Source organism: Hoplias malabaricus, chromosome 5, assembly GCF_029633855.1.
Source record: "Hoplias malabaricus isolate fHopMal1 chromosome 5, fHopMal1.hap1, whole genome shotgun sequence".
Lineage (NCBI taxonomy): Eukaryota > Metazoa > Chordata > Actinopteri > Characiformes > Erythrinidae > Hoplias > Hoplias malabaricus.
The window spans coordinates 50,050,618-50,073,197 of NC_089804.1; the positions used below are offsets into that span (position 1 = coordinate 50,050,618).

The window sequence follows — 22,580 nt, forward strand, 5'->3', positions numbered from 1 at the left end:
GGACCTGGAGGTTGTGGGTTCAAGTCCTGCTCCGGGTGACTGTCCGTGAGGAGTTTGGTGTGTTCTCCCCGTGTCCGCGTGGGTTTCCTCCGGGTGACTGACAGTCTGTTCCTCCCACAGTCCAAAAACACATATCCGTAGGTGGATTGGCGACTGAAAGGTGTGTGTCGCTCAGGGTGTTTTCTTGCCTTGCGCCCAGTGATTCCGGAACCACCGCGACCCTGAACTGGACAAGCGGTTACAGACAATGAATGAATGAATGAATGAATGACAGTTCATAAGGATCTTCAGTCGTACTCGTTGTAGTACATTGCAATGCTCAGTAGGTGGAGCGATTGTATAATTATTTCAGTGGCCAGTCTAGATTTGAAGGGCCATATTCATCAAAAATGTTCTTATATTTTATGTTTCATTTAAAATATTGTTGTATTGTTTTATTAAATGTAATGTAAATGTTTATTAAATTATAATTATTCTTTAGATAGCTAATACATAGCTAATTTTGATTCTCCGTCTTGTGCCTCATTGAAAAAGCATCATTAACTTCATTGTGATGGTTAAAGTTGTTTTAGATTGGATTAACAGATAAATGTGAAACGTTTCTGTGATTTACGCCCCTTTTTATTTAATTTAACTACATTTGTTTAAGCATTACTAATCTAAACTGGTATTTAGAAAGCAGTTGTGAGTTAACATGGCTTGTGCCAAATTGGATTCCAGTTTTTATTAACAACAACAAACCTATCAACAGCAATACTGCTACTTCTAGAATTTGAATACAGAGCTAGGTAGTTAATCACCCCCTAATAATGACCTTGCAGTAGGCAAAAACAAACCACTGTGGTATATGACATTTATTTACAGCACATTATATCATTTCTATTTAAGGCATCAAACAGTCTATGTCAGTAGATCATAAGTATTAACCAGTATAAAAATCCTAGAGACAAACATTAAATGTGGTATACATTAGATTACAAATCATATTTTAAAATGTCTCAGCTTAAAGCACTAAACCTAAATACATATTAAATCTATAAGCAAAGGAGTCCAATCCACTTCATGTTAAACCAGAGTGTGTTGAAAAAAGCCAGAGGGTGTCAGTCGAGTAAACTGTGTCATGTATCTGCCGTTCGTCTCATTTAGACCATCACCAAGTCTCTCTTCCGAGCCCATCTCCACCTCTTGAAAGAATCCAGTCAGCTGGGCAGCAGAATCAGTGGTATAAGTTTACAGGGTGACTCCGCCCCTCACCGAGGAAGTGGATCCTCTTTCCTACAAGCTGTTGGCGGATATTCATTTGAACGGAGTTTACAGTGGCTGTGGACATGTCGGACATTGGTGCGTGATGCTCGAGCAAAGCAGGAGGCCAGAGTCCTAGAGCTACAGTCACAGGAGCCATCCTACAAAAGGAAATATAGGTATTAAGGTCAAGTTAAGAAAAAACCTTCATATTGCAAGAGAAATGTCTCCTGTATGAGAATTCTTTGTTTTATTTTCCGAACAAAATGCAAAAATGACTACTGACAGGAACAGTAATATCTAGAATTAGAAAACAAACACAAATTTTAATCTTACACTTTTTTTCTCTGTAATTTTAAACAATTTTAATAGGCCACTATTATCAAACCACCTAACCAAACTAACCCCACTGGGGGAAATATAGAGCTGAGAAAGTGACCTAACTCACCTCCAGAGTAACAGGACCAAGGCTCTTGTCTTTACTATGGGGGGTCTTGATGGCCTGACTTTGGCTATGACCCTGGGCTTGTGTCTGACCAGACCCTGGTTCATCTTTCAGACTCTGTTTCATAAACCTGCGATTAACAATTTTTGACACGCTGTCACTTCGGACCAGCGGCACAGCAGGAATCCGAGATGGAGGCGCTTCTGTCTTCTTTGCTCTGGCTGAAGTGGGGTGATCCCTGCGCACTACAGGTGTTTTCTCTCCTCCTGGATTGGGTTTCTCTCCGCGGCCGCACACATTCCGGAAAAACTCTTGAACTAACCCATATTTGTGGATCCCTGCAGACTTGCGGCCAGTGGGCTTTTCGTTGCCACCTCCAGACACTGAGCTGGGTCTGGTGGTGCTGGAGCGACCCCAGGCAGAAGAACTGGAACTGCATTGTGATAGGTTCCACAAACCACGCTCTTTAGATGTCTCTAGCCTGGAGGAAATGGTCAAAGACGAGGAAGAAGACAAGGTGGATGAGGTAACTGAAGATGAGGAATTTGAGGAGTTGGAAGAAGAAAAGGTAGAGGAAAACGGGGAGGAGGCCGAGTGTCTTCTCTGGAGTTTGGGTGAGGTAGAACAAGGGGGAAGCCTCTCTGTTGCCCCAGGCATTCTCTCGAGGGAGGCTGAGATTGGCTGGGAGCGCCCAGATACAAACGAGGTGACCCTTGGCGACCAGTGTTTTCCTGAATACACGTTTCGAGGGCTGTCAGTTTGGAGGGCCACACTGTTCACCTGCAACTGGGTGTGTGTTTGGGTTCCTGTGCTGATCATTGCCAAAGTATGGTTCCCTGAGTCCCTCCCTCTCCTACTTTCTGGAGTGCCTGGGAGGGATGATTGAAGCACACTAGCAGTTATTTCCTTCATATCATCACTCATATTCGCTGAAACCTCTAAAGCGAAAGGCAAGCAAGATGAAGATGAAATACAGCTGTGGAAAACAGAAGAAGAACTGGATCTAATGGAAGCAATGGGATGCCGCTCTATTGCACTATAGCATTCAAGAGGTACAGTACCATGCCAGCTTTGATAGACAGTGGGTGAATCTCCATTGATAGGAGATGAAGATAAGTGGCACTTGTGTTCTTGTCTCTCCAGAAGCTCCTCACACTCATCCTGACCTTTTGCCACAGTGCTTATGTGAATCCTGCGTGCTGATGGAGGGCTGTAATATATCCTCAGCTTGGTTCTCTCTGGAGCAGTGTGGCTTTTCTGAGCATCTTTCTGTTTTAGGTTCATTCCAGGGAAGTTAGGGGGCATAATGGGACAGTCCCAAGTCTTACATGTGTCTTCTCTGTCCATAAGAGCTGCCTCTCGACTGAGGTATAACCAGTTCTTGCTGGACACCCGTACTGATTGTTCCATTTTAGCACTCATCCTGGGAAAAACAACATATTCTGTTAGTTCTTAGAATATAATGTTTGCTTTATTAAGATGAATATATGATACTGGTAGAGTTTATAAGACTACAACATCCACTGAACAAAATACAGGACACAGTGTCCCAGCGAGAGAGTGTGCATTTGTGAGTTATAAGTCAATTTCCAGAGGTGATTCACATCTGGAAAAGTATGATTTCAGCAGGTTGTAAAGATCATCATATACACTTTGCACAGTGAAGCCATGTGACCATGACTGATGGTATGAAGTAAAAATGACTTGGGAATATGAAGGTGGAACTGACCTCTTGGTTTCTCCTCCTTTTTGTGAGGTTTTGAATCCTTTGGACTGAAAACAAAAAGATATATTTTTTCAAGATTTTTCGGGACCGTGTATTAAAAAACCAAGAACTGTTCAAATTCCAGAGAAACAGTTATTAAATATTGTGGGCATATTGACAGCCTACAATATTAGTTACTGTTAAGCTGTGGAGGCATAGCAATTGGAGGGAAATGTCTGTCTTATTTGGGAAAAGTATGTCAGAGTGCGAGGGATTATAGTCTGTAAAGTATGCAGGAGTGGGACCAGAAACATTTTGAGATCAACTACTTGGGCAAATTCCAATGTGGAAGGCCAAATGCCAACAGAATGGTGCATGTAACTCTATTTTACTTCAGCCACAACAGACAAGCTGTATTTTGTATGTGAATGTCTTTATAAAATCTTGTCATGTTTTCCATCATCAGTGCCATTTTGTCACTTTCTTATTTATCTATTTAGTGCTGCCTGTGGTCACTGGACTCTGACTATGCCCTCTCTTAATCCAAAGTCGTGATTGTAGCTGATGTTAGCGCTTGCCCTACTGTACTGCAGTCCCAACAGAGGATTAGCCTAAATTCCAACCTCATATATACTTGCCTAACCCCTGTTTCCTGAGTGGCAGTTTGAAACATGGCCAATCGCAGAGTATTATGATGTTTTCATATATAATATTCATTGGTATTAAGTATATAAGTCGCACTGAAAGAACAACTACAAATTCAGTAAAGTAAGACCTTTTGCAGGCAAATGGGAGGTAGCCCTCAATGTCAATGTGCAGATAGTCAGTTTAAATGACTAAAGCTACATTTCAGCAAACGATACATGATATTAAAAGTAAGTTTGCCAGTTAATAAACAACAAGCTCTTATTTGCAGCCTTCCATCATATTGTTTTATAGAGTTTTATCTTGAACACACTCAACTTCCAAGGGATCTCTCACCTTTTACATCTCTGGCATTTTAACTCTGTCTTGTAAAGTCAGAATTTATTTGCACTGTCATCCTCTCTGCAGATTTACTCAGTTTTTGCTCAGAGAATTTTTCTGTTACTTGACAGAGGAAGTGCTTAAAGTTGTTACTGCCTGAGAGACCTGTACAATCATGCTTATGGGCTATGCCTATATTATAATATTGAAATTTGTCACCACCCTAAAAAAACAAATAAACAAAACAAAAAAAGTATGGCAGAGCCTTGATTATAATATGGTAAAATTGTTGTTAGGCACAATAGGCAGATAGCTCAATGCTTCATTATGAATATGGTACAAGGGTGTACCTGGATGGTCTTGTTTTGATAATCCCAGTCCAGATGAGCTGTGTTTAGATGTTTCAGAAGCTCCTGCTTCTCAATATTCCAGTTACGTTCACACACCTTTAGCTGTCGTGTCAAATCCATGACCGTGACATAAGATTCAGCTAAAAGATGCTGAAGCTTTTCGACATGATCTTTCTGCAGTTCTGTGTTCAGGTCAGAGGACGTCTTTGCCACAACTCTTCCAGATGCACCCTCCAGCTGTGTGCACAAACAAAAATCTAATAAAAATTATTTGCTCAAAGTTACACTGAAAAATATTTTTTATAATTTTCCTGCAAAGTTACAATATGAAGATACAAGGTTTGTTAGGACAGCAATAATAAGTATATCCTGTCATGTTGCCGCATTAAATTAATGTTCAGTGAGATTTCAGGCTGACAGTGCTTGACTTTCTTTTGACAGTGCTATTTTTCTAAAATGCAAGTATTTTAAGATACATATGTGGAGATACATATTTTTGGGTTCCTCACCCTTTCTATGAGGCTCTTGAGCTCTGTACACTCCACTATCCACAGTGCTTTGGCTTGTGCAAATTGCTGTGCAATGTGCTGGCCAGCTCGGTACTCTTCCTGAAGCTCAAAGCCTAGATCCTTCAGCACTGCCTTGAGATCTGAGAGAAGAGCACTGCTCACCTGCAGAGAGGAGACCATTGTGCATTAAAAGAACTGACTGCAATAGTGATTTCATGAAAATGTATATTTAACAATATTATTATATTAATAATATAATAATTTCAGTTATAGTACAATAATACAGTATAGAATAGTATTATTATATTAGGTTTCAGTTATAGTACAATAGTACATTATAATATAGTGTTATTATATTAAATTTCAGTTATAGTACAATAGTACATTATAGTATAGTGTTATTGTATTAAGTTTTAGTTATACTACAATAGTACGTTATAGTATAGTGTTATTATATTATGTTTCCGTTATAGTACAATAGTACATTATAGTACAGTGTTATTATATTAAGTTTCAGTTATAGTACAACAATACATTATAGTACAATGTTATTATATTAAGTTTCCGTTATAGTACAATAGTACATTATAATATAGTGTTATTATATTAAATTTCAGTTATAGTACATTATAGTATAGTGTTATTGTATTAAGTTTCAGTTATAGTACAATAGTACATTATAGTACAGTGTTATTATATTAAGTTTCAGTTATAGTACAACAGTACATTATAGTACAATGTTATTATATTAAGTTTCCGTTATAGTACAATAGTACATTATAATAGAGTGTTATTATATTAAATTTCAGTTACAGTACAATATTACATTATAGTATAGTGTTATTGTATTAAGTTTCAGTTATAGTACAATAGTACGTTATAGTATAGTGTTATTATATTAGGTTTCCGTTATAGTACAATAGTACATTATAATATAGTGTTATTATATTACATTTCAGTTATAGTACAATAGTACATTATAGTATAGTGTTATTGTATTAAGTTTCAGTTATACTACAATAGTACGTTATAGTATAGTGCTATTATATTAGTTTTCCGTTATAGTACAATAGTAAATTATAGTACAGTGTTATTATATTAAGTTTCAGTTATAGTGCAACAGTACATTATAGTACAATGTTATTATATTAAGTTTCCGTTATAGTACAATAGTATATTATAGTATAGTGTTATTATATTAAGTTTCAGTTATAGTACAATAGTACAGTATAGTATAGGGTTATTATATTAAGTTTCAGTTATAGTACAATAATACATTATAGTATAGTGTTGTTATATTAGGTTTCCGTTATAGTACAATAGTACATTATAGTATAGTATTATTATATTAAGCTTCATGTATAGTACAATAGTACATTATAGTATAGTGTTATTATATTAGGTTTCAGTTATAGTACAAAAATTCATGGAATCACACCACAACCTTTATTCATATGGTGTGGGAATATATGAGATTTTTTTCCAGTGTGTATTTATTATCCTATGTGTTTATTGTCTAGTATTCATAGTATATTCTTGTTAAACACTAAACAGGCACTTGTTAAACATTAAACAGGACAACAGAGTATCAGAACCTTTTATTGTATTGTGCTGCACTATGGGCCTGAAGAACATTATACTGAGAAATGACAATAAAAATCATTTGACTTCACTCAAAAGGTGGTCACATTCATGCCCCATACTTTTTCATACCTGTATGAAGCATGGTTTATGGGTTTCATTTTCTGCAGATGAGGTGCAGAGCTTCCTGGAACCGTTTGCATCTGCCTCCATTTGAAGACCATGATCTTTCTGAAAGTCCATCTAAAATGGACAGTGAGACGATAAATCAGAGCTCTTAAAAACTCACCATGGAGCATTATGAAAAAAAGGAGTGCAAATGCAGGATAATTGAGCATAAAGGAAAAGGAGGATAGTAAGTGAAGAGACGTGTTTTTGTCTGTAATATCATATTTTTACAACTATTAAAGACCCCCAGTTTGACACTTTGACTGACTTTACCTCAAATATACTCTTGATCTCTCCAGTGGGTCTCTCCCCTTGTCGCCATTGTTGGAGGAACCAGCGTAGTTGTACTGTCAGTAATTCAAGACTGTCCAGGTGTCCTGTGTCTTCACTGGTACTTGACTGATAAGTTGTTTCTTCAGTAGGACACTGTTGTTTGTCTGTCTCCAGTGCATTTTCTGTATTTGTGTCTTCACCAATGTCTGAAATAATGCTTTTTGTTTCATGTTCAGATTGTACTGAATTTTCAATAACTTCTACTTTTTCAACTAGAGTGCGTAACTGGGACTCTAACACTTCCAGCCCACTGGTCAGAGGGCTCAACATGGGGTCCAGAAGCCATGGATGGGCCCTGCACTGCAAATCAACTTCTGACTTGCTGAGGTAAGGAGTGTCCGAAATTAAGTAATGGTTAGAGGTTGGTGAGAGACCATTTTTTGCTTGGCCGATCAACAACTGGATGGTCGACGAAACAAGCATGGCTTGATCACGAATTGCTAACAGTGTCTCGAGGTCCTTCAGACTAAGACTGCAGTGTGTCTCACACTGGGCTTCTTTAGCACACTCCATACTTTCAGCAGACTTTTCTTGGTCTTCGAGTGGGTCCGTTTCCCCACCCACCGGCCCCTCTCTGTGAATCTGGCTTAGTGAACAGTCCTCTGAGCCACTGGTTTCTTCAGAATTTGGCTGTCCATTACACAGCACTCCATTAGTATCCACTTCCATTCCCACACTGACAGACACAGCCAGATGCTCCCCTCCCCCCTGCATCAATTCATCTTCATCCTCTTTGCCTCCTCCAACTCTTTCTTGCATTTCACTCATCTCTGCTTTCAATCCCCGGTTCTCCACCTCCAGTTCCACAATCCGCCGGCTCAGGAGCGTTGCTTCTTCTTCCACGAGACGCAGATGAACTTTGACCTCTGCTTCCCGGGTGTGTGCTGAGTTGGTGGTGCCTGCTGCAGCTTGAGATGAATCCACATCACCATAAAGCAGCCTGTACTTGGCCAGCTCCTCTCGCATGCTCTCGCACTCCACAGCCATCTTCGTCAGCTTCTTGCACATGAGTGCTGACTCTTCTTTAGCGAAATGGAGTTGACATTTCAGATCTGCACTATCTTCCTATTAAATACAGAAATGTTTATATATTTTAGCAGCTTTCAAGCAAGCAGATTGTACTAAATACTGTTATGAAACAAAATTCATTCATTCATTCATTATCTGTAACTGCTTATCCAGTTCAGGGTCGCAGTGGGTCCTGAGCCTACCTGGAATCATTGGGCGCAAGGCAGGAATACACCCTGGAGGGGGCACCAGTCCTTCACAGGGCAATGCACACTCACACCTACGGACACTTTTGAGTCTCCAATCCACCTACCAACGTGTGTTTTTGGACTGTGGGAGGAAACCGGAGCACCCGGAGGAAACCCACGCAGACACAGGGAGAACATCAACTCCTCACAGACAGTCACCCGGAGCGGGAATCGAACCCACAACCTCCAGGTCCCTGGAGCTGTGTGACTGTGACACTACCAGCTGCACCACTGTGCCGCCCCCGAAACAAAAGTCAAATAAAATAAAAGTAAAATAAAATGCTTTTTCATGTAAGTTAGTCAGATTAATTAAGACATTGTTGGATGTATGTGGTTTGACCCTCTAATGAGCTTTTTATTATGAGGAAATTGATGGACTAAAACTGGGGAAACTCATCAGGCAGAAATCACACTGTATATTATAATGTCTGTGAAAAGCAGTTATGGGTATAATAATTATAGCTGTTCAACAAAATCATTATTTGTATTCACCGGTGGAGAGAGCTTCCTTTCATTCTTTCCAGCTGTGGACTTCAGACTTGATCTCCTCCTGAGAGAATTCTGTGGAAACACCAATAGTATTGATGCATAGTTAGGGTGCATTGCGTAATTATTTATTTTATTACTTAAGATTTTGCAATTGCATTGTAACCAGAAACTCACCAATGATCTAAAACGACAACAATAGGCAATTTATTTAAATACTCAAGAAGTTTTACATAAACTGAGGTAAGCAGGGGATCAACAAAATCCACAGAGGCAGGTAGGCCTTAAACAACTTTTACAAAACTGGGCCAACTTACAGCGAGGTCCACAGCGGTGGGGGGGTTTACTAAAAAGCCTGCAAAGCCAGGCAGGCCTGCAGCAATGTCTGTGAAGCCAGGTGGACCCGCATTGACAATCTGTAGGGTTGTGTGGGCCTGCAGCGTCATCTATGGAGAAAGGCACTGAATTCCACAGGAACATGCAGCAAAGCCCCGGAACAAGGGGACTCCAAGCCTACCGCATTGCAGTCAGCCAACCAATAGGTGGGCAGTGGTTGAATAGAAATACAGAAATCTGAGCATGACAGCATACCACCAACCCTGCTGCCTCTCAAAGAATGTGTCTTTTAATGACAGAAGTGATAATAACAGAGTCTTTAACTGCCTATCTAGCTTGTCCTCAGAGCAACGCCCTTCATGAGCGTCTCTGAATCATGCCATCATGCCATCCTGCTAATCTCTGCTGATCAAGGAGAAACCTTGAAGGCCAAGAGTCTACACAGTGTAATTTTTAATAACTGCTATGGCAAACGCCTTCTCAGTTTTTAGAACTTGGGATGATTAAGTTTAGCTATAATGTATTTCTTGCTATTCTTTACTGCTGTACATTGTGTACTCTGGTCCTGGGGGAACGTAACTTTGTTTCACTGTGTACTTGTATATAGTTGCAAAGACAGTTAAACACCTTGCTGCAAATTCATATAAGCTTGACATGTAAACCCAGGCAAGTAGGTAAGAAGCAGATGAAAGGGTTTTATGACAGTCCAAAGAAAACAACAAAAGCTAGAAAACCAATTATGCGACCAATGCCTTAGAAGATCCACTTTTGGATCCATAGAGAACCAAAATGGTTTTTAAACCTTTAAAAGGTTCTTGACACTCACATATCAGTTAAACAAACATGGCTGTTCATGGAACCAAAAGTATATAAAAATAACACTGAGTACATGTTCACACACACAGACACACAAAATGTCAGGCTCTGGACAGGGCTACAACAAAGCTTAAATACACTGAGATGGAGAGACCACCTGTGCCACCTGAAAGCAATCACCAACTACAGTGACGGACAGCTCCCAAGTAAAACAGAAGACCAGGAGGACAGGGACAGATAAACATATGGACAGGAAACACAGCACAACAGAGTGCGACACTCGTTAACCAATTTTATAAGGTTGAAACAAAATCAATACATTGTGCAAGGAGCACACAGTCATAAAGTCCAGACCCAATTCCTGAAGCTATTACTACAAGCAAAGCATGCATGCTGCTCTGAGTATGAGAGGAATGTTGACTCATGTCAGTCGCTGTGTCTGCTGCTCTGTCTGACAGCCAGCCCCTAAGAAACACTAACAGCCTCGGACATGACATCCCCATTGTATATGCATTATAAAAAAGATCACTGACTCAAACTCTAATTATGACTGGTAAATGTACTAAGCTTCATCTGACATATGATTATGTACTGAAAACTTCATTTAAAGACCCATATTATTTTTTCTTTCAATGTACATTTACTCTGAGGTTCTAATCTGAACTGTGTAGACCTTCGGGATAATAGGAATATTTTTATGTTATGCTCATTTAAACTCACCTTAATTTGCTTAAAGTTAATGGCCCAATCAACAGTTAGTTAATGATTCCAAAAGTTTTATGGTGCTAAACATTTTGGTAATATTACCTCACATGATTTTAAATGGTAAAAAGGTCTAGTTATGATGTCTGCAATTTTATAGAATTCCTTTTTGCATGACCCTATACCGTGTCCACGTGGGTTTCCTCCGGGTGCTCCGGTTTCCTCCCACAGTCCAAAATCACATGTTTGTAGGTGGATTGGCGACTCAAAAGTGTTCGTAGGTGTGAGTGAATGTGTGAGTGTGTGTTGCCCTGTGAAGGACTGGCGCCCCCTCCAGGGTGTATTCCCGCCTTGTGCCCAATGATTCCAGGTAGGCTCTGGACCCACCGCGACCCTGAACTGGATAAGCGCTTACAGATAATGAATGAATGAATGAATGGCCCTTTACCAAAACATGTGAGCTTCATAAATAAATATGTAAATAAGCATTGTTCTATAGTGTGATATGAAACACTCATTATAACACCAATATGTAAAGTAAGATACTGAAGCAGAAATACAAATATGTGATATCACAAAGGCCATAAACTAATAACCAGGTTTTTTAGGCTAGTTTGAGTTTAAAGGGGACATATTTCACCCCTTTTCAACAAGCTCTGGCCTTTACTCATTTTTGCTTGGTTCTCTTTCTTTTGTTTCTTTTCCTTTCACTATATTTAATGAGTAAACGTATTTCTCCACATTTGTAGTGTTAGATTTGTTCTATTTAATCCTGCCTTTGCTCTCTTAGTAGAAGCTCCAGATCCCCAAATGAATTTGTCAATAGACTGAAAAGATTTTCCCTATAATATATCCCCTTTACTATAAGGACTTTGTGGAACGTGGAGCAAATAATGTATGTGACAATATTTATATTAACCCCTAAAAAAAGGGAGGAAAATTCAATTCATATGGGCCCTCACAGAAAAATCAATTCAGTAAAAGTTTACGGCTGATGATAACATTCCCTTTCTTAATACAAACAGTTAAACAAAACCGCAATCAAAGTTCATTTGCAGCTGAATCTGAAGATACAGCATTAAGTTTAAGTCAACTATGGCCCTGTCTTCATCTCACGGTGGTGTTATTGATTATGTCTGTGAGTTTAGTGTAGAGCTGGATAATCTTGCTGGGGTGATTTGCTCTGTTCATGGGGATCAGCAGGGCAGCAGCTGTTGGAGTTTAGCAGGCTGAGCTGAGCTGTGGCTATCTGCCTCTAAGTAGTGAATCCTGGATTAAACTGACTGCATACAGTCAGTCACAGCGAGTCAGTGCTGGGACTTGAGTATAGCCTAGGCCTCTGGTTTCTGCATTAGCAAAGTTGCACTCTATCTAAAAGTTTATGGAAACCTTAAATAAATTAACCAGGTCAACCCAATGTTTACAGACACAGATGTTCAATTTGTATGATCTGCACAGGAAACCATGAAATTAAAAAGCAAGCTGTAGAGCAGCCACAAATAAGCCTAAAGTCACCATGTTTAATACCAAATATGGGCTATAAAGGGCCATAAAGACCCCCAGCATTGGCCTGTGAAGCTGTGGAACTGTGTTCTGTGGATTGATGAAGCTAAATCCGGTGTCATTTGCCTTCTGTAATCGAAAACATCTCCTGCAACTGTACCTGACCACAGTAATGTTTTTGGGGCAGAATGCCATGAAATCCTCACAGAAATGTCTTAACATATATGTCTTGATGAGAATAGCTGTATCTGCAGCAACATGGTACAGATTTATTATGAAGTAACATGTACACAAATTAGGTAACTACAAAGCAAGACCACATTTAACCACATGTTAGCTACCATACAAGAGGTGGAGAGTTGAGAACCTTCACTGTAAATTTATTTATAGCCCGTTGCACAGCCACAGTCACCATATTTTGCTCTCTTTCCCCCCCTTTTATCTCTCCTTCCTCCTCTTTCTATCATCTCTCTTTCCTTCCCTGCACCCACAGGCAAAAGGCGCAGCTGTGCCTGAATTCTAGCCCTTACATCTCACACTGCACTGCTTTGCCCAAGCAGTCAGCTGTTGGTCACACCCATCATACCCATAGCGGGGTCAAGGTCAGGCTGAAACTCTAACCTACAGCAAAGAGAAGAGGAGGATGGGTCACAGAAGGACAGAAAACTTTGGGGTAACTTTAAAAATACTGCTCCAAATGGGAGCTGGTGACCGTCAAATTAGCAGTCCATAAAAAAATGATCTAAGCAAATAGGCCATTAAAATTCTCAGTTACAAGCAACTACCTTTTCATTACGTTTGAGTGTTCATTGTAATATAAAGCAAAAAACTTTAAAACGATTTCAGTTCTTTGCTGGTAGGAAATTGGAGCTAAAAATAAATCTGGAAAACCACAACATCTGATTTGTTGCCTTGTGGAGTCGTTGGAGACGTTACTGAGAATAAACTAGACTGAGTCATTGTGCACTTATGAGGAGAAAGTTGGGTTTATAATAAGATATTCATATACAGATGTTAACAGGTCACTCTTTCTTCACACTCTCCCACAGTAGGAGCAAACACTGATTATAGAGAGTGTTATCATTCTCAACTCTCCCAAGCTTCAAGGCTGTGTTGATAAACAGGCATGAGCAAGGGACAGAAAATGCTTAGATATCTCAGTAGAATTTGGCCCTTTGAGAGAATTTAACACATAATATCAATAAAAGTATACAATTAAGCACTTTCCAACAAACACCCGTGTGATCTTGCAATGAAAGTTAATCATCAGTAATTGCCAGACATAGGTCATAGAGTAAATTCCACTGTATGGCTTGAAATTACACTTAATTTTGACTATTGCAAAAAAAGTGTGGCATTAGAACATCAACAGACAAAGTAACACCGTATAAACACTGAACTGTGAAGGTGTTAATGAAAGAATAGAATGCACATTATAGACATTGTTTGATCAATGAAAGGCTGTCAGCGCTGGGTGTGCTGAGATTACATTAGCCTGTTCAAGTACTAATGAAATTAGTTACTATCTAATTACTGATAAATGCTGAATGTGTTTATCTAAGCAGATGTAGTTTATCAGGTCCATTTTTGATTAAAAGAAGGCCTTGTCCGTGGGCTAAAACTTTAGCTTTTACTTGTCAGTGTTAATTCAGTCAGTGTTAATAAACTCTGTGGTTTAAAGTGTGTTTTGGATTATTTTTCTGACTAGACTTTTCCTATTTTAAGTTGCAGCTCAATAATAGTAAGTAGAAACACCTTTCATCAATATGTTAATTTAGAAAATCAGTTAAACCCTCTGTCTGCACCTCTCTGGGTTTGTCCAGTTCTGTCTGCAGGACTTGCTTGGCCACCTCCATGTCCTGCAGTCTCTCTCTCAGCTCCTCGTTCTCCCACTCTAGCCGAGAGCTCTTCGTCTGCATGGCCTCCAGCTCACTATGCAGTCGAAGGGACACACTTTTTGCTACCTGAAAGCATATTGTTGGAGAGACTTGTATCAGTATTCAGCATCAGAACAACAACAACTAAATGTTCCTCTCCTCTGGGTGCTGAGAAATGCAAGTTCATTCCTTTAAGATAAATAAGACTTGAGGGTTGTTTTTCAAAAGAGTGTTCAAATACATGTTTTTGTGACAGTATAATATTGTAACAAGGGTGGTTAAAAATATATCCAGGGGATCAAGGGGCATGTGACTGCACTGTGATATTAATCACAGGATTGTGTTTGGTATTTTTCCTGGTGTAAGTTCAGACTTTTAAAGAGGAATTCCCCTAATATTTCAAATTTTCAGTCAACATCTTAATCTAGTGAATCAGAATCAGGCTTTTTTGGCCATGTATGCTCACACATACCAGGAAGTTCGATATGTATAACTCACATACAACCATTTACTTTACTTCTTAAAACTGACTTACCAACCAACACATTTTTAAAAGAAATAATATTATATAACATGCTAATATACTAATATCATATATTATATAACTCTTTTATACTTGGCTATTAAGGATTAAGATGAGTGCTAAGTGTTCCTCATCTTTACTACATTTACTAACGCTACGAACTTCCTTTCCTTTCCACTGAAGAGAATGATTAGCACATGTGGAATGACAGAGTAAGCGATACATTTAAATGGTCACACTGCAGATATCACCTTGGTAGTGGTTGGGAACAGAAGACTTGAGCTGCATATTCTCTCCTTACACACACACACACACACACTGTCCCAGTTTGCAAAAAAAAAGCCTGATGGTATCTATTTCCTCCACATGCCTCGAAAATAGACTGGTCATGGGTATTCCTGCAGTGAACACAGACAGCTGTCGCGAGACTCCCCTCACTGATGCTGCTGGACATAGTCCTTGACATACATACAATATATGTCCAAAAATGTGTAGACACCTCTTAAACTAAGGGATTTCTTCTAGTTTAAGTGCACCCACTGTTGAGAGAGATGTTCAGCTGTGCTTTCACCTCTTGCATAATCTCCATAGAAAAGTGTAAAATGAAATGGGATGCTCTGGAACAGTTGCTCAAAGCCATTTGTCTGCTAGAGGCTGTGGAGCTGTTCTCTGGAGGAATGGGGCTCCATTCAGTACCTTTGGAATGGGCTGGAGTCATGATCCAAAACACATGATTTAAAATCAATGCAAGACTTCCGTAACGCTCTTGTGGCTGTATACCATCAAATCCTCAAAGAAATGTTCCTAAATCTAGTGCAATGCCCTCTTAGAGAAGAGGCTGTTGTTGCAGTATAGGGGGACAAACTTCCTATAAGCTGAACACCTGTATCAGCAATGGCTACACCTTAAAATAGTGGAAATCACCCATTTGAAGAAATAGGTGTCTACCATCATTTGCAGTGTAACTTAAACCTAATCATGAATCATTTTCAGAACAAAACAGACCAAAGTGTCTGGGGAATATGCTTACAGAGGATAAACAAGAGAACAGTGAATTGTGGTATGAGGCAATGTTGAAGGGAAGCATACATTGATGTGGGTTACCCATGCTGAGCTGATTGGCTTTTAATAGCTGCAACGTTCCTGCACAGTTCTCTGCCCCTGATTGGCTGATGAGTTTAAACCAAAAAATGCTTGTGTTGTGAGTGGTCTGCCACAAAACAGCAGCTGGCAGGCACAGCACTAGGGATTTTTTCCCTCCATCTTACCGTAAAAGTTAATTGGACCACCTCCAGAACAGAAAGCTTCTCACTATACACACAGTCGTGAAATCTCAAGCAAGTTTGAATAAACCCAAATGCCCTCTCTGAATAAACACTTTGACTAACATCTCTGCAATATCACCACCGCCATGGTCTTTAGTAAGTTTTTTTTTCAGTAATGTGGTCTGGACCTACAAGAGGCACCAAGAAGAGAATTTCACAACACAACGTGAGAGCACGCTGAATCAGAAAATGTTGATTCAGATGTTGTGGCTCAAAGTAACACTTAGTTGCTCCCGTGTTGCGTAATCGTAGCACACATCCTGAGTTAATGAGGGTCAACATCCTTCAGAGATACTCTTTACTCACAGCACTATGAGAACAGTCAGCCATTTAATTGCTAGTTCATGTAAGTGGAAGAGCTATAAGGGGAGTGACTTAATTGCATAGTGAAAGTAAATGAAAAATTCGCATGATACAATGGAAAGGAATGCTTGATCTTTCCCATAAATTACATTAAACATCATGACGCATATAGTCTTAAAAATAACTGTTCCAATATGGGACATGGCTTAAATGAAGGTTTCTTAAGAAACAACATATATTTAAGGATGGACAGATACTATTATACATGCATAGTCTATGACGCTTTCATGAAAATATTTTAAAATAATTTTTATGGCATTAAATGTGTTTTATAAATAAATAAAGGTATTTCAGCAAATATTTTCTTAAAACAATAACACTGACATTGGTTAGATTTTTGGAAATGAATGATGTTTCAGCTTCCTGTTTGATGACATACTGAATGTACACTGGAAAGTGGAATATTTAGGCATTTTCTGCTACTGTAATAAAATGACTGCCTTTTTTTAATCATTTTTTTTGTCTTACAAATAAGTATAACTTTAAAGCCAGCCCAGTTAGATCTGTTCCTAATGTATAAATGTTTTTTCTGTCAGTACCATTCACACATGGACATATCCCTGCGGATTCTTTACATGCATTTCTCACTGACAAAAATCAGTAAGTCTTTAAAGGAACATTCACTACAGCCATATATGCCCCAGTTATCAAGGGAATCAAACGTGATTCCAGTATGGCATCGCGCCAAATAACCCTGGCTATAAGAATCATAATGCTAAGCCTGATAAAACAGTATGTTGTACGTAGTCACTAACCCGAACATCGTGCTCCAGGGTGCGGATGAGCTCTCCGTCCACATGTCCAGTCTGGGCGACTCTCAGGCTGCGTCTCTCTGCTTTACGGAGCCGGTACTGCAGGATGCGGCAGGTCTTGTTGGCTGCGTCCAGCTGTTGCTTAAGCTCCTGTAGCTGGTACACATCCTCCTCCATGTAAATGTCTCTCATCTCTAGCATCTCAGAGCGTAGCTCCTCCACCTCGTTCTGTATTAAAAGCATTCATTCATTGATATTCTGCAACCATGTTATCCCGGTCAGGTTTGAAGTGCACACAGAATAACTGGGCACAAGTCAGGAACACATGCTGTACAGGGTGCCAGTCCATCACAGGGCATCGCACACTCACTCAGTCAATCACACACTCACACATTCATACCCATGCACAGTTGTACACAGCCAAGCCACCTCCTGGCTTTCGAATATGACTTCAGAACACCCAGAGAAAACACATGCAGTCACAGGGTGATCATACCTCACAGACAGTGGACAGACGTTGGGCTTTGAGCCCACAACTGAACCTGGAACTGTGTGAGAGCAACATTTCCTGCTGCAGAAATATTACATTTCTTTTCTATCTGTTTGTGAAAGATCCTCTATAAAACAATTTAGAGAAAGCCAACATTTTCTGACAGATTTGTCATCCATTCATGTGCAAAATAGCGAGAGTTTGATTTGAAATGAGTAAACACAGATGAGTTATGATTCATTTCATCTAGAGACAGAATAAATGCCAACAAATAATTATGCTCCAAAGAAAGATGGCAGTAAGTCCAAGACTTGGCTACAGGCTTGCTAAGTATTTGCAAGTGGAAGCAGATATCTGTGCCAACTCTACCATTGAAAGCCTCCAGACTCAGCATTGTTTTCTTGGCCTCCTTCTTGACCTAAGCCTTCTGTTGCGTCAGTGACAACAAGGAACGACACCAGGTAATTAGCGAAAGTATTAAAGGTGCTTTAAGGAGAGACTAAATCCTAAATCCGTTAGTAAAATGTCACATTTACTTCTGCTCTCTGGCTCTTTAGGATGGGTCGCTTGGTCTGATATTAACATTTACAAAATTCATTATTCATCCATTATCTGTAAGCGCTTATCCAATTCAGAGTCGCGGTGGGTCCAGAGCCTACCTGGAATCATCGGGCGCAAGGCGGGAATACACCCTGGAGGGGGCGCCAGTCCTTCACAGGGCAACACACACACTCACACATTCACTCACACCTACGGTCACTTTTGAGTCACCAATCCACCTACCAATGTGTGTTTTTGGACTGTGGGAGGAAACCGGAGCACCCGGAGGAAACCCACGCGGACACAGGGAGAACACAACAACTCCTCACAGACAGTCACCCGGAGCGGGAATCGAACCCACAACCTCCAGGCCCCTCGAGCTGTGTGACTGCGACACTACCTGCTGCGCCACCGTGACGCCCTATTTACAAAATATTCTATTTAAAAAATCTAACTATATAGAGACCACAATTTTAAATAATTATTGAAACTAATTTATAGCTAAGATAACTACTGTTAACTAGTGGTGTGAGACCATTATAAACAGTTACTCATGTTTACACTGGAAGGTTGATATGCATCACTGTATACTGGCTCCAGTTTATGGGAAGTGACACACTTGATTTAGCTCTGGCATCAGACCTAATGCCTTATGCGGTCAGTCAATGTGTTTGTGTCATCCACATTAACACCTGGGTGGTATAAAAATATATGTTGAATCACTTTCTTTGGAAAAAAGTCATTACTTACTAATAATGCTAGCATTCCAATATTAAAAGGTACTCCAAAACGTAGACTGTTTTACCTTTAAATATTCATTTTCTGATCTTAAGTCGTCAATCTCTCTCAGAAGCTCTTCGTGAAGCCCCTGTGTAAACTCTCCGGTGATGTCAGAGAATGCCAGAGATGGGCAAAAGTTTAAGTGGCTGTCCAGTGAGGCGAAGGACTGCTGGTCTCCGGGAGAGATGCTCCTCTGTGGGCTGTTAAGACGGTCTATGTACTATCAGAAAAAAAACAATACAGAAGTCATGTAGCCTGTATGTGCACATGAGATAAATTTTATACTAACATCCTTAACCATAGTGTAAGAGCATGGAGAGATAAGCCCTGGTGTGAGTTTGAGCCCTGGTGATGTCTCAGTGTTATGAGACTGAGGATTCCAGGAGCCTTGCTCTCTCTGGATCAGTCAGACGACCTTCCTTTTCTTCTTGTCATTCCTCACTATAGCATACGAACCAACGTAAACATCTACAAGCTAATATTACATTGTTACAGTGTTGGTGTGACTGGTTTTAAATGTCTCAGAGTGGTATTCTCTGTGGTTCGAAGAGTCCTATGTAAATATATTTGGAAGGAAGCTGTGTAAAGAATATGTTTTGTGTCGAGGACATTAACCACTTAATGTACTTAGTAGGTGAAAGCACTAGACATTTAAAGTAGGCCTAAATAAAACGTGTGACATTGTCCTGTACCATTTTCTGAGAGAGTGTGGGTGAAGCCAGATGTCCTCGTTCCCCGGAGTCATGGGGTCCTGTCTCTCTCGTGTCTGTCCTCTCCCCGTCGCTGTTTACCGAGGTCTTGCTCTCCTCCGATGTGCTGTCGGAGACCTCGGAGCCGCCGCTGTCGTTGGAGCGCGGTTTACCGCGGGCAGCTCCCGGCTCTTTCACGGGTTCCCGACTCCTGTCTCCGGCCCCGTTAGCTCTGCTCCTCGCGGAGATTTTCCCCCGAGGTTTCTGAGCCCCGGCGGCAGCGACGGCTCGGGGGCTCTTCTCGCCCCGTTTGCGCTTTTCTTCCCCCGAGCCCGGTTTCGTGTGACATTCGCGCGCTCCGGAGCGCCGCTCGTGCGTGTCCCCGCCGCTCATGACCCGCGCGCTCCGCGGGATCTTACACACGAGCGACAAAAACGGAGGAGCCTCCACTTTAGATTTAGTCATACACCACGCTGGAGTTTAAAAGAGTGAGTAAAAAGAAAGAAACAAATTCTTCTAAATGCTGAAGAAATTAAGCAAGTGAAAAGTGAAGGAAAACATTTTGAAAGAAAATAAGGATCTTTATCAAAAACGTGAAATTTCTGCGTAATTAGCGATGTATTTCTGCGCGGATTTAAAACATTTAGTTCTGCTGCCTGAAGCTTTGGCATTCTCATCCAACTCTGAACTCCTCAACTCCTCCGGGGTGAGTCTCAGTGAGTAAAACAGAGACCCGCCCTCCTCTCTCTCTCTCTCTCACACTCTCTCTCTCTCACCCTTGATCTAATTTAAAAGAGAAACTGTGCCACACGCCTTTATGCTACGCCACCTGTTCGAATGTTTTAATGAATATTTGTAATTAATATTTGAGGAGGTGTGGTGCTGTGGTGCTGGGACCTGGAGGTTGTGGGTTCAAGTCCCGCTTCGGGTGATTCTCTGTGAGGAGTTTGGTGTGTCCTCCCATGGAAACAGCACACGTTGGTAGGTGGATTGGAGTGTGTGGAGAGAATATCCAGCGGATTGGTCGCCCTGTGAAGGACTGGTGCCTTTAGGGTGTGTTCACTGTGCCCAGTGATTCCGGGAGCACCGGGACCCGCCGTCACTCTGAACTGGATAAGCGGTTACAGACAATGAATGAATGGTGCTGTGTGAGGCAGTGTGCTCATTGTGTGATGTTGAGCTCCGCTTCGTCCTTAATGAGTCTAAAAGTTGTGTGCACTTGTACATTAAAGGCTAAGCACCAGCGACATGAAAGTGTGAAACAAATAAATACAGTGGAATGTGAGTTCCTAACCTGTGTTTATTGATAGTCAGAAAACATGTTATTTCTTACTAATTCAAGGAATAAGGTTTAAAAGACTGTTGGATGGTGGACAACACTCTAGAAGTTGCACTTAATTTAATGCAAAATGACGAAAAGATGTGTTGTTTTTGGCTGCAATCATTCAATGTACAGTGGGACATCTGTGAACAAATGGCCCAAAGATCCCAAAATATCAAGAAAATGGACTAAACTTGTCAACTTTAAAGGGTCACTTTGGAAAGGACCATCCGCTCACTCCGTTAACTGTAGCTCATTTCACTGGCACTTTTCCAACAATATGGGCATGTAAGGACACCAACGAAAGGTGTTCAAGAGCCTCTGTAACATGGAGGTAAACAGGGTAAGGACACTCACTTCGCCTGTTTTAGTTGGTGTTAGTTAACGTTAGCTTGACTCGCTAAACTCGGCGGCTCAGATTATACTCGGCTACGTAGCTGCATTACGGAGGTTTATAGTGTCGGATGAATTCGAGTTCGACTTCGATCACATTTACAAGAATAACGGTACCTCTACATTTGAGTTTAGCTTATTGCTAGGCTACTGTCATGAATAATGTTGGTTATTTAGCTAGATACTGTCATAACAGTCAGTCATAGCGGTGTTTTACCGCGGCGTTTTTCAGCCGTTGTCCACCAGTGACGTCACGGTCGCGTTCAAGAATTTCCGTAGTGAGCTCGGGTTTTTCCGTCAATTTAATAAAATTGTCAGTTTTAAAGCAAATTAAGCTGCTATTTTCATTTTAATTCATACTTATATATGTCAGTAACTACAATAATGTAAAATATTCACGGAGGTCCATTAAGTGGTGCTTAGCCTTTAATATCAGCAATGAGGGCATTTTAAATAAGCTGAATTCACTAATTAGAATGGGTCCTACCAGGATGGATAATATCGTCATTAGCTCTTACTATAACCCGTTAGCCTGCTCTGCCACCTGGTGGTGCTCAGTGAAATTACAACAACAAGCGGAAAGTGATAAAACAATACATTTTAAACGTCTGTTCATGATATATTCAATGCAGTAAGAACGTATTTTCGCATTTAGGTATAGGAATATGAATATATTTTTAAAATATGCTTGAAAATGTCATAAACAGGGTAAAAACATTTTCTTCTGTTATGAGCTGACAAACGCAATCGTGTAACATCGCCAGCTTCTATATCTGCATTTGATCTCCAGTTTGATAGGCTGTTATCAGACTTCATTTCCTGAACGCTGAATGTTCAGTTCTTTAAGTCACCATATACACACTTATAACAACCCTTTCAAAAATCCCTTGTCAAGCTGATTTCCTGCTAAAGGCAGTGCATAAGTACTCTTTATCTGTTGAGTTTAACACCTTAGGATGACGATAAAATGGGCCCCAATGCTTGCACATGCCACATTCTATATTCATCTCTCAATGTTATGAATTATAATATGCAGTGCCTTTTCAGTGTATAATGTGTTAGTACGTTCCCTTAACACAGCAGATGTGCATAAGACTGTTTAATTTGACTTTTTTCTCTTGAACATTTC

General features: G+C 40.3%; 1 protein-coding gene across 2 annotated transcripts; it reads right to left on the reverse strand.

Annotated features, from left to right (window-relative positions):
• Window positions 1-869: 869 nt before the first annotated feature.
• Window positions 870-19,837, reverse strand: si:ch211-197l9.2 (microtubule cross-linking factor 2). Of its 2 annotated transcripts, XM_066670148.1 has the most exons (13): window positions 19,741-19,813; window positions 19,074-19,268; window positions 17,242-17,466; window positions 14,204-14,362; window positions 9,048-9,116; window positions 7,240-8,364; window positions 6,931-7,041; window positions 5,218-5,379; window positions 4,709-4,945; window positions 3,417-3,460; window positions 2,749-3,110; window positions 1,691-2,556; window positions 870-1,403 (listed from the first exon to the last, which is right to left on the reverse strand). In XM_066670148.1, exons 1-13 carry the CDS (start codon window positions 19,741-19,743, stop codon window positions 1,251-1,253), a joined length of 3,711 nt encoding a protein of 1,236 aa, XP_066526245.1. In that variant the 5' UTR covers window positions 19,744-19,813; the 3' UTR covers window positions 870-1,250. The 2 variants fall into 2 exon arrangements, with proteins under 2 accessions (XP_066526245.1, XP_066526244.1); XM_066670147.1 differs by having other exon boundaries at window positions 1,691-3,110; window positions 19,741-19,837.
• Window positions 19,838-22,580: the final 2,743 nt, after the last annotated feature.